Raw genomic sequence first — 12503 nt, 5'->3', positions numbered from 1 at the left:
GTCTGACTTATCGTTTGTCTTAACAAAAACACCAAAATTAAAATTTTTTTTTCCTTTGAACTAGAATCTCATATGAAATATGTACACATTTACATCATAAATTTGTCAGATTTTCAAGAGGCACATAAATTCCCAAGAAAGATCTATCAACCCCCGATCTGTCACTTCATTTCTCCATTCATGAATATATTAATATATACACAAGAAATCATGTGTTAATGAAAAGCCTCGTGTCACACAAGGAATGAATATGTTAATTTTCAATCACATGTGTTGTAAACCACTGAAGGAAGCTATTCTCGATCTCCCTGCTCGTTCCATCGTCTTCAACTAAATTTAACAAATTCACGAATAAACTGTCATAGAAAACTCAGAATGAGACGTGCAACCATCCTTCAGTGGCCTTTGAGCAGCATTCAAGAAATCAAAAAATGTCTGAGCCTCAGGATTTGGTGCATCTTTCTGCTGCATTTGGCTCACATAATGATGTTTTATTCCATCAAAGATCATTTCTTCAGATTTGTTTGAGTCAAATCCAGGTGGAGGATCATAAGTCGTTGAAGGAGCGAAGCTAAAAATTGTAGGATCAACCTTCCATGTGAAGTCCAAATTGAGTAATCTAGCTGAAATCCCCGACGATATAGATCAAATTTCACTTTATCAAGAGTTAGGTGTGCTTGATTTCTGTGTTTCAAACATAGACACTGAAACCTACTCTCAGATAGGTAAACCGACAGTTGAGAAACAACTGACACAAATTTTTTGATGCCATTCAAAAATTCCTAAGTGATCCCTTCTCTATTCAGATAAAATCTGTTGTACATCCATAATCTCGATGTACGAATATCCATGTGTACTTTCAAGCATGAGATAAAAAACACATTATAAAATGCATTCAGTTGAATACATTTAATTATTTTAGTTAATCTACTGACCGATTTTTAACAAAAGGTGATGAAACCTGAGAATTTTAAATTAACATATTTTAAAAAAAGTAAACATTTTAGATAGCTTTAAAGTCAAAACATTAACAGCCTACTGAGGCTCTTAGAAGAGCTGTCGATGACCGATTATCGACGAACGTATATCCATATTTTCCTTTAAACTTGGTTGTTATTGTATATAAAACAACCCTTGTTGGGTAATGTGGAGACCCGGTCCACCGAAATTTAATTAGTTTCATAATTAAGAATCTCACCTACCGCTCACCTACTTTCCATCTACCGCTCACCTACCACATCCCACCTACCACATCCCACCTACCGCTCATCTACCTTCCACCTACTGCTCTCATGGTTTCTATAAATAGCCTCTTTTGGCTTAAAGGAGAAGCCAAGCCACAAGCCAAGCAAGGCCAAGCCAAGTCCTCTTTAGAGCTAAGAGAAAGAGAGGAAGAGAGAGAGAGAGAGAGAGGATGGGAGAGAAGAAAATAGAGATTTCCTGTAAACGTCGAGGCGCTCGACGGTGTAATTCCTTCAAGAAAAAAAATCCTCTGCAGTTCCGTGGACGTAGAAAAATTTGTCGAACCACGTAAATCAGTGTACCGCTTTGGTGTTTTTCTGCATGCAATTTTACTCGTTCCATTTTTTGCTTTATTGCCGTCGTTTTTCACAACAATTGGTATTAGAGCTTGGGTTTGAATCTAAAGATGAACGATGGGCAGAGACAAAGTGATGACATCGGGGATCAATAAGTTCAATGACATAGATTTTGCTTACTGGGGGATGCAGATAGAGGACTACCTCTGGGGGAAGAAACTTCATCTTTTGTTACTGAGAAAATGACCAGAAAAGATGGACGAGGCGGAATGGAATTTGTTGAATCGACAGGTTTTGGGGGTTATACGATTAACCCTGTCGAGATCAGTTGCCCACAACATCATCAAGGAGATGACTACTGTAAATCTCATGGCGACTTTATCAGGTATGTATGAAAAGCCATCGACGAATAACAATGTGCATCTGATGAAAAAGTTATTTAACTTGAAGATGGTGGAAGGTGTGTCTGTTGCTCAACACCTAAATGATTTCAACACTATCACAAATAAGTTGTTGTCTGTTGAAATTGATTTTGATGATGAGATACGTGCACTGATATTGTTGGTTTCACTGTCAAATAGTTGGGAAGCCATGAGAATGACAGTAGTTCTGCAGGTAAATCTAAGCTGAAATATGATGATATTAATGATTTGATTTTGGCTGAGGAGGTGAGCAGGAAGAGTTCTGGCAAGGCCTCGTGTTCAAGTTCGGCGCTGAATGTTGATTCTAGAGGGAGATCACTTGACAGGAACTCAAACAAAGGTAGATCAAAATCAGAGTCTGGTCAGCAGACAACTTGCAGGAATTGTGACAAGGCTGTCCACATAAAAAGGAATTGCAAGAATCTTAAGAAGAAGGAAAATGATGACACTAATGTTTTAATTGAAGAAATACAAGATGCACTATTTCTGGTAGTTCACAGTTATGTTAATGACTGGATACTGGATTCGTGGGCTTCCTTCTATACATCTTCCCGTCGGGAGTTAATGCGAAATTATGTTGCAGGTAAATTTGGGAAGATATATCTGGCTGATGGAAAAGCTCTAAACGTGGTGGGGATGAGAGACATTGATATTGCAATCCCTAACAAGAGCAAATAGACTTTGCAAATGGTCAGAAACATTCCTGAGTTGAAGAAAATCCTCATCTCTATTGGGCAGGTCAATAATTGTGGTTATTCGGTAGTATTCTCAGATAGCACCTGGAAGGTTACCAAAGGAGCATTAGTACTGGTTCGGGGTAAGAAAACTGACACACTATATATGACTACAGGTTTACTCAGGCGAGGACACATGAATCAGATGCATTATAATGAAGCAAAAGAAGGTCAATTTCCTGAAAAAGTGGTAGAGCGCCAAAGGCAAGAAAACTGCACCTTGTACAGAAAAATGGTGGAGAACCATGGAGTTATGAAGAAATCTTGCAAGATGATAATTCGAGCAAGTGGGAGTTGACGAAGAAGGAGGAGACGGATTCCCTTACAGGGAATCAAACTTGGGAGCTGGCAGAACATCTGCCAAGAAAGAAGGCATTGCACAACAAGTGGATGTACCGGGTGAAGACTGCGCTTGGTGGTAGTAAGAGGTATATGACTGGACTTGTTAAAAAGGGCTTTCAGCAAGGGTAGGATATTGCTTATGCAATGAGACTTATAAGCAGATACATGAGTAACCCAGGAAAGAGCTTGGTGGTACAAGGCTACGTTGACAATGATATGTCAACTGAGGGTGTTACTCATGAGAAGCTGAAGTTGTGCTCAACTTTAGCTTGTCTTCTGACATGAAGATAGGGGTTTCGAGTTGCAGCGGTGGAGGATATCATGTTTGAGGAAAAGATCAGTACAACTAGTAGATGATGTAGCAAATAGGTGATGCAGTCAGTGTCACAGTCTCCAAGTGGGAGAATTGTTGGGTAATGTGGAGACCCGGTCCACCGAAATTCAATAAACTTCCTAATTAAGAATCTCATCTACCGCTCACCTACTTTCCACCTATCGCTCACATACCACATCTCACCTATCGCTCATCTACCTTCCACCTACCACTCTCATGGTTTCTATAAATAGCCTCTTTTGGCGTAAAGGAGAAGCCAAGCCACAAGCCAAGCAAGGCCAAACCAAGTCCTCTTGAGAGCTAAGAGAAAGAGAGGAAGAGAGAGAGAGAGGATGGGAGAGAAGAAAATAGAGATTTTCTTGTAAACGTCGAGGTGTTCGACGGTGTAATTTCTCGAAGAAATAAAATCCTTTGCAGCTCCGTGGAAGTAGGCAAATTTGTCGAACCACGCAAATCTGTGTGTCACTCTAGTGTTTTTCTGCGTGCAATTTTACTCGTTCCATTTTTCGCTTTATTGTCGTCGTTTTTCACAACAACCCTTTCAAGAGTATAATTTTTTCACAATTTTTCTATAAGTGTAAGACCACTTACCAACCTAAGTATTATCGTCCCAACAACTCTTACCAGACCACTTCCACATTTTTGTTTTAAGAGTTTGTACTTCATCATACAATAAAAAATCAATTTCCATTCTCAAAATGGAAATGAACTTTAAACATTTTTTTGATAACATTACGGAACACAATATTTTTTTAAGTGAATCTCCATTTTGGAAATGAAAATTGGATTTCTCATTGGATGATGAAATGATCACTTTTGCTACACCATATGAGATATTTCTTTATCAAACTGTGTTAAAAAATATGAGAATGCTTATGTTTATAATTGAATCTTCACACAGAGATAAAATATGATAGTAATATATTTGAGAGAAGGCCAGTGAAGCTACATCTTCACATATACCGGTCATCTGCACATATAGTATCAGTATCGTCGGCCTATAAACCATTTTTATTCAATCATTTATTAACATTATTAACGAGGAACGTTTCTGTATCTTAATAATAAATTACATCGGTTAAAACCCCACCCATATAGCGGATTCAAAGATAACTGACGAATTATAATCGTCAATTAATATTTACTTATAATCCATGAATTATTGTGTTGGTTTAAATATGCAAGAACAATCGAAAAATTATTAATTGGAATAATTTTTCTGACATAAAAAAACCTTAATTTTTAGAGTTTTTTCCTCTAGCGAGTAACGTGTAGAAATCTTCAAGCTTTTGCATAGGTATAAATCCATTACAGATTATCTTACGTACAGCTTATCTCAAATTAAATATATGATTATGCTTCCATCCTTAAAAAGTAGTCAACTAATACGCTAACCAAAAAGGTCACGTAATAAACTACACCTCCACCCGCAACCACAACAGCAACCAACATAGAGCACCAAAATGCTGTCCATTGACTTCCCATCACCACTTCTATTCATGTTTCACTTGAATCCCCACCACACAAGACATAACAGCTAACTTTACTAATCCTGGTCCGGCAGACCATTTCACCGGCATTTACCGGTCATCTGCACATATATTCATCACACGAAGAACATCCATTTGTTTAATTATATGAAAAGACAATACTAGAAGCCAGTCGATGGAAGGAAGACAAGCAAGAGTAAATTCTGAGAGCTATGAGCTCCAGATCCCTCCATTACCATATCCTCAAGCTCTTAACCGTGTAGATTATCAACAGCCTGATGGCTTAAGCTTTGATGTCTCCTTCAATAAAGTCCACTTTTTTCCTTCTACCACTGTGGGATTTGAAGCTTCTGATTCAGTTGTTCATGGGGAAGCTGCTGGGATGAAGCCCTCTGCTGGTAACGTTGAAAAGGTATGAGCTTTCATGAATATATAGTGTTCTTGTTGATTCTCAGCTGACTTATAATTTAATGATTAGGTTGGGTCCTCAGATCCAAAAGTTGCTAATGATCAGAGTAGTAGTTCATGGTATGAATGCATGACTTAGTTTAAAGATACATTTTTTATCTCATGATTGAGTGGAATGATAAGAGATGATCAGAAGGTTTAATTAATCAGGTGGAAGATGTCAGAGAGGGGAAAGATAAAGATAAGGAGGAAGATGAGGGAGCCGAGGTTCTGCTTTCAAACAAGGAGTGATGTTGATGTGCTAGATGATGGATACAAATGGAGAAAATATGGACAGAAAGTTGTGAAAAATAGTCTGCATCCAAGGTGTGCTTCGTCTTTTCTCTTTCAAACCCTAATTTTGCAGAAGATTTGTTGATTTTAATTATATATATATAGGGCATGAACATTTATTTATTATTTTTGGTATTTATAGAGTTGATGTTTGATGTTAGTTTCTATCTTAGTTTTTTATTTAATTGCGTTTTGTATCACTTGTTTGGCAGATATTACTCCACTGAAAAAATTATTCAGTACTTAAAAAATTATATTTTTGCTAAAAGCAAAAGTTTAGAGGATGATTAACACATTAATTACAACACTGATACTTAAAGTTTGTTTCAAAATAATGCATGAATGTAGTAATAAATAAAATCCACATTTAAATTAAATTTCAAGTAAATTATATTTTCTGCTAATAGCTTCTGATTGAAAAATTAGGGAGTGATTGGTTCCCCATATGAATTCATTGGTCTTATTTCTATTTTCTTGTAGACTATATATACGTCCTAATTACTTTCTCTTTTTCCTATTTATCAGCACTGAATATGTTCATTTTCCAGTAAAGTTTTAATAGTTTATATATATATATATATAGAGAGAGAGAGAGAGAGAGAGAGAGAGAGAGAGATAGATATAGATATAGATATGCATCCCTTTCTCTCTCTCTCTTTCTGTCTCTCTCTCTCTCTCCATAGTGTAAAAAGTTTTGATCTATATTTTTATGTCTCCATATTCTTCAATATTGTCTAATCATATGTTACAAGAATAGTTCAAAATAATGTACATAATGTTCATTAAAAATACATAACACGTACATATATAAGAGAAATATGAACTAGAGTAACAAATAATTTCATCTCAAATTAATGCATGTAAAGCACAGGTGCAATGATGTTTTCTTAAGTTCTCATTCTTTTTTAGGACTTAAATCTTCATGGTTTGAAAAAACTATTTCAAATCATTCTTTGGCAAAAGAGCTCAATGTTGTTCTTAATCATATAGATTTTCAATAATGAAGTTATTGGGATATAACTGCTGACGTTTAATTTAATTTAATTTAATTGCTACACCTTTGACTTTCTTAATTACTGTTTGAGTAATTTGAAACTGAACTTATTTTAGGTTTAAATGATCAAAAGTTTGTAGAGTGGCATATGTGGCCCAATATAAATTATGGGAAAATATTTTGGAGCATCTATGCTCAATTGTTCGTTATCACTATCGATCATCATAGTGAAAAATTACTACGTGCAAACGTCCGGATGTATGAACAATGGTGGATGGCCAGATTACGTCATCATAAATTTGTGTATGTCATGTGACCTTCTCATCCACTGTTATTCGTATTTACAGTGTTCGTGCGCAATAATATTTTTATCATAGCGGTGGAATAGCGGCAGCCATCACCATACGAACTTTTATGATTTAAAAGTCAATTTTATTATATATATATATATATATGATAAAATTTTTATATATATATCATCTTTAAGTTTCTCTTCTCTAGTTGATTATCTTTCTCCTAACAAGACAAATATAAAGCATATTACGCACTCACAATGAATTCTATTCATTCCTCAGTCTTCAATCAGTTTCTGAACATAAAAATGAATTCAAATATGCGTTGCAGAATTATATGTCATTATTCATTGTTAGAATCAACTCATTTTTATTTCTTACTTTTGTTGCTAGATATGATGATGACACTTTATTGTAGGTGTCTATTTTTTACTATGGTGATAATATGGCTTGTTTTGCCTTCTCTATTTTTGTTGACAAAGAACAAAGCTATATTATAAGAGCAATATTATATCATGCATTATCATCTTGATTTTTTTTTTCTGTTAAGGCTGGTGAATGACTAAGTGTTTATGAGTTTATTTGAAATTTGATCAACTAATGACTTTTACATTACATATAAAAATTAATGATTTAGATTAAATTGGAGACAGAGAATCATATATTTATGTTTATAAGTTTAGGCCATTTTAAAGACTGGCTCTTTTGTCAGCAAATCAAGCCATTTTTACTTATAATTATATTCGTGGGTGTGTGTAATTTTCTATTTTTTGCTATGTTGAAATTTGTTGTTGTTTTTGGCTGGTTGTTAAGTCAGAGTTGTAGGTATATATACACGGTGAAATCGAAATTAAAGGATAACAAAGCTTCTTCTCTTAGCTTTAGGTTGTATTTAGGGTGACAGTGCGGTGTCGCATTGTACTTTATGTCTTTTGACAAAATTGTATTTTATTAGTTTTTTTTTTTGTCAAAAAAATATGGAGGGAAACTGTATTTTGCAGCATGACTTAACTAAGTGTATGCCTATCAGAAATTTGTGATTTGATTTTCTGAAAATATATAAAATAAATTTGTAATAGCCACCGCAATATTTGAAGGAATGATTTTTTTTTTTACCACAATTTCACATATACTTCTTCAAATAGTTGCAGCTGCCCCTAACAAATCTTTAGTTTCATCCACCACAAAAATGAAGTTTGTCTTATCCCTCACTTCTATTTAACCATAAGTTTTCAGGGTAATATTCATCTTCATATTTTAAACAAATGGTCTGTTTGGGGCAGCTGCAACTTATTGAATAATTTGCTGATAAGCTGATTAAAAATAATCTGATGATAAGCTAGGTGCGGTGACTATTACAAACAAATTTTACTATTACAAATTTTTATTTTTTTGAAAAAACCAAACCGCTGCGAGAAAGTTATCACCACACATAGATAGATGAGTTGTGAAAACGTTATTTTCGGCATTTTGAAAACACATAAGCTGTCAAAACACGGTTTACCCAAACAAAACAGATGTGTTTTCAAAACGCCACCACACCAAATAAGCTGCCCCAACCGGACCCTAAGTTTTCACTAGAATCAACATGATTCCATAGATTTCCAACCATATACCTAAATTTTTCTTACTTTTATTATTACACTGGAAATTAGGATTAAGCTCTTTTTCTGATAAATATTAAAGAATATTTGATCATTAATCAAATTTGATTAAAAAATGTTAGATAATTTTGTAATATCCCTTGATAGAAATACCACTTCTTTAAATTTTCTTAAAGTCAAGCTAATTTAAATTATTTTAGATGACATTATACATGTGCAAACATTTTAACTTGTGTTCAACATATACTTATTCACCATGAACTTGATGATCAATTATTTTAGAAGTTCAAAATTACATAGATGTAATTAAAATGTCATTTAGATTACCAAAGATTTGCATACATACCACTCGATTCTTGCTTATCTAGCACCTGTAAAAAGCCCAATGTTTATATATCAAGTTCCGATATTTGTATACATGGGTCTCCTTTGCATTAAATTTAGATGCATAACTCAATTATTTATAGATATCATGAAATAAAGTTACTAATATTAATTGAAATATCATTTGTTAATAATAATTCAAGCGGCATCATCTATAGCCTCTCAATAAGACTGGCATGAGTGTCCAAGGCCTTATTAAGATTGAGTATTTGCATAATACTTAAATGATTAATTCATATAAATCTCCAATTACCAGTTCAATTTTTCTTAACTTGTTTTAGTAAACTTTTCTATAGTTTAAAATCATTTTAAATTTGGAATATTTACATTCTTACTCTTGGGATAGAAACTTGGGCATCAATTGATTTACTATTAAAATCGTACCATGGAATAAAAGATCACATGATTCAATAATTCAAAACAAAATATTGAATACTTCTTTGTTGGGACAAACATGAAAAAAAAACACAGAAAATCATGACTATTCCCTTCTACAACACAGAAACACTTGGAGCTTTGGTCATGATACTCACCCCCATTATATGATCTCAGACACTTTAACCTCAAGTTTGTCTCACTTTCCACTTCTTAAACATTTTAATAGAACATTTATGCTTTAAAAAGTAAACCCATATCTTTTTAGTGTGCCACTCAATGAAATTGATAAAACAGTGGGAACTTCTAATGGACTGAACTAGAGTAGAACCTCATACATTAATATGCACTAACTTCATTTTTTTGAGTTCACATTGACCCAAATCTTGAGAAAGAAACTTTTTTTTTGCTTATCATATATATAATCTTCTCAGAACTTTAAATTCACATATTTCAAACTATGATGCTTATTCTTTGAAAGCAGGAATTTCATACCTTTCTTACTCATATGGTCAAGCCCGTGGTTTGAAAACCCTGTGTCAACCTTGATTCCAACCACAATAATTGATTTTTTCATCTCAATGATCAGATAAAGAGTGCTTTCAATATTATCTCGAGGCATCGTCATGTCCTCTAGCCAACTTTCATGAATCACCTTTGAAATAACTCACATGTCCTAACGTTATCAGCTGGCTCACCAAGGTTAGATTTTCTTAAACTTGGAACATGTTTTGCTTCATTGATCTTTTAAACTATTTTATTTGGAAACTTGATATCGATATCACCATTTCCTATAGTAATGTAGGCTTTATTATCTCCCAAATAAATCTTTTCTAAATCAATACGCCTGTAATTTTTAAACACCACTTTGTTGGGACAAACATGAAAAAAACACCTGAATCTACTATCTAAGATTCAATACTGACTAGGGGTAAAACTAGGGAGTCGCCTTAGATTTCGTCCGTGAAGAAATTTGTACAAAGATTCATATCTTAGCCTCCACCATCAATATTCACCTTTCTCATTTCCTTTTCTTGACCTAAAGTTTCCTCTTATGGACTTGGTCAATCTTTTTTTGCATGTATTCATGTATAAATTTGTTTACATGCTTTCAAAATTCAACCCATAACTTGAATATTCATCATTTGTTGTTTATCTGCAAAATTCATCATTCAACACTAACCATACGATGTCATCGAAGTTCAACACCTTCATATTACTTGAAAAGCTATTCATCGTTGTGACAAATCCATCATAGTTATTCGATAATGAAGTCAAAATTAACATTGATCTGACTTCATTATCAAATTTGATATCTATAGAACACAACTTGCTAATAACAATATTGAAATTATACAAGTGTTCTACCACAGAACAATCTTCCAAATCTTCATGTTAAATAACACTTTATTAGAAAAATCTTATTTAAAACAGAAGATTTCTCATACATCCTTGATTGTTCCACGATGAGATCCATCATATTTTTCTCATTCACTATGTTAAATGAAACAAAACAGAAAAGTGAAAGATAAATCAAGCATAGGGTTTTTTGATCCTGCATTTATCATTATTCCAGAGTCATCGATTTGAGCTTCTTGGTGATTCCTTCTAGAAGTAGATATATATATATATATATATATATAAATCTTCCACTTACATTTTCCAGAATGTAAAGATCAATCCATTAAAATTCTCCACCATGTACATCTCTTTATCGATCATTGCTCCAACTTGAATAAAAATTCTTCAGAAAAGAAACCCGCTCTAATATCACTTACTGGGATGAAAACTTGGGCTTTGATTGATTTACAATCAAAATCACACTGTAGAAAAACGATCGCATTGATTTTAAAATTCTGGAATAAAATATCAAACAGAAACAAACAACAAATTAATCACATAAAAATGCACCAAAATTTAACATGGAGAAACGAGAAAACGGGAAAAAAAATCAGAGTCATGACACAAATAAATTTTCAATATGAAAGAAGAAATGTACATAAATTAACACCACTCGAATCTTCTCTCTACACCAATGGAACTTACAACAATTCCACTCCAATTCATTTTTCGATTGCACTAGAGAAATCACACCACCGAAATCCACTTCTCGAACTTCATGGCTCCACACAAAAGCCCCTCTAAAGTTCACCACACGCAAGATAAAGTTCTTTCGATCCTTCACAAAACAACAGCTTAAATCCCAAACAATGTACAAATCACCCCTAATGCCTAAAAGATGCTTAATTCATTTCCACTCGCTCAGGTTAAAGTCATGAATCCAGGCGTCGCCGAGCACCTTGAATGGGGGCCTGGACACCGATATCTTTGGATCCAGGTGCGTAGGCACCTGAAATGGGCTCTTGGGTCCCACCCCCATGTATCCAGATGTTGATGCGCCCCCCAACCTGGCGCCTTGGCACCACTATGCTTTAGGCGCCCCTAGGGCATTCGAGCTCCCTTTCTGATCCTGGCGCTGCAACTCTTTGCTTTCAATCAGGCTCCACACCTTACATTTTCCACTCAATTTTTATGTTTTTACATATCTAACGCCTAAATTTCAGTTTTTACATATATGTCCTTTTATCCATGCATGAAAAAGTCTTATACCACTTTTTCAAAGCCAAAATAATCATATTTTGCACCTAATATAACAAAAAAATTGAGGGATACAAATGTAAAAAAGGTAAATTTTAGCTGTTAGATATGTAAATACAAAGGAGTTGGGAGGCATGCATGTATGTAAATGCCGCTTTACATTTAAATATGAATTTGTCTTGTTTTGACAGGAGTTATTATCGTTGCACACATAACAACTGCCGAGTGAAGAAAAGAGTTGAGCGTTTATCAGAAGACTGTCGAATGGTGATCACAACATATGAAGGAAGACACACGCACTCTCCATGCGACGACCACAACTCACCTGAGAGCGAATGCTTCAAAGCATTCTGATTAATTATTAATCTCTTACGGATTATCAATTTTTATGTTTTTAATTCTCTATAAAAAAAATACTTGTTGTATATTCTTTTAAGCCTTTGATTAATGGCAAATATGTATTTATGTTCTCCTACCTTGCATTTTAATGCATGTCAAGGTTTGCTTCTCCTCTTCTACTACGTGGAGAGTCCTAGTTTTAAATTTGAGTACAAACTCAATATATTTTTTTAAAATTTAATGCTATTTAAATTGCATATATACTACAAAATTTTTTATGTATATACATATCTAATATCTGAACTTTAATATGTA

At 34.0% G+C, this 12503-nt stretch overlaps 1 protein-coding gene across 1 annotated transcript; it reads left to right on the top strand.

Moving 5' to 3' along the window:
• Positions 1-5027: 5027 nt before the first annotated feature.
• LOC110022818 (probable WRKY transcription factor 12) lies at positions 5028-12203 on the top strand. Its single transcript, XM_020721931.1, has 4 exons — positions 5028-5272; positions 5339-5388; positions 5479-5634; positions 12041-12203. The coding sequence occupies exons 1-4, from the start codon at positions 5036-5038 to the stop codon at positions 12201-12203; spliced, it is 606 nt and encodes a 201-aa protein (XP_020577590.1). The 5' UTR covers positions 5028-5035.
• The last annotated feature ends 300 nt before the right edge of the window (positions 12204-12503 follow it).

The sequence above is a fragment of the Phalaenopsis equestris genome, unplaced genomic scaffold (genome assembly GCF_001263595.1).
Source record: "Phalaenopsis equestris unplaced genomic scaffold, ASM126359v1 Scaffold000202, whole genome shotgun sequence".
NCBI lineage: Eukaryota > Viridiplantae > Streptophyta > Magnoliopsida > Asparagales > Orchidaceae > Phalaenopsis > Phalaenopsis equestris.
The sequence above is the reverse complement of the archived record's forward strand: the minus strand, read 5'-3'. Positions and strand labels throughout refer to the sequence as shown.

Bases quoted from the DNA above. Each gene is read 5' to 3' on its own strand.
- LOC110022818 (XM_020721931.1), top strand. From the start codon at position 5,036: ATGGAAGGAAGACAAGCAAGAGTAAATTCTGAGAGCTATGAGCTCCAG. The intron at 5,273-5,338 runs GTATGAGCTTTC...TTTAATGATTAG, and splicing joins CTGCTGGTAACGTTGAAAAG to GTTGGGTCCTCAGATCCAAA. The intron at 5,389-5,478 runs GTATGAATGCAT...TTAATTAATCAG, and splicing joins GATCAGAGTAGTAGTTCATG to GTGGAAGATGTCAGAGAGGG.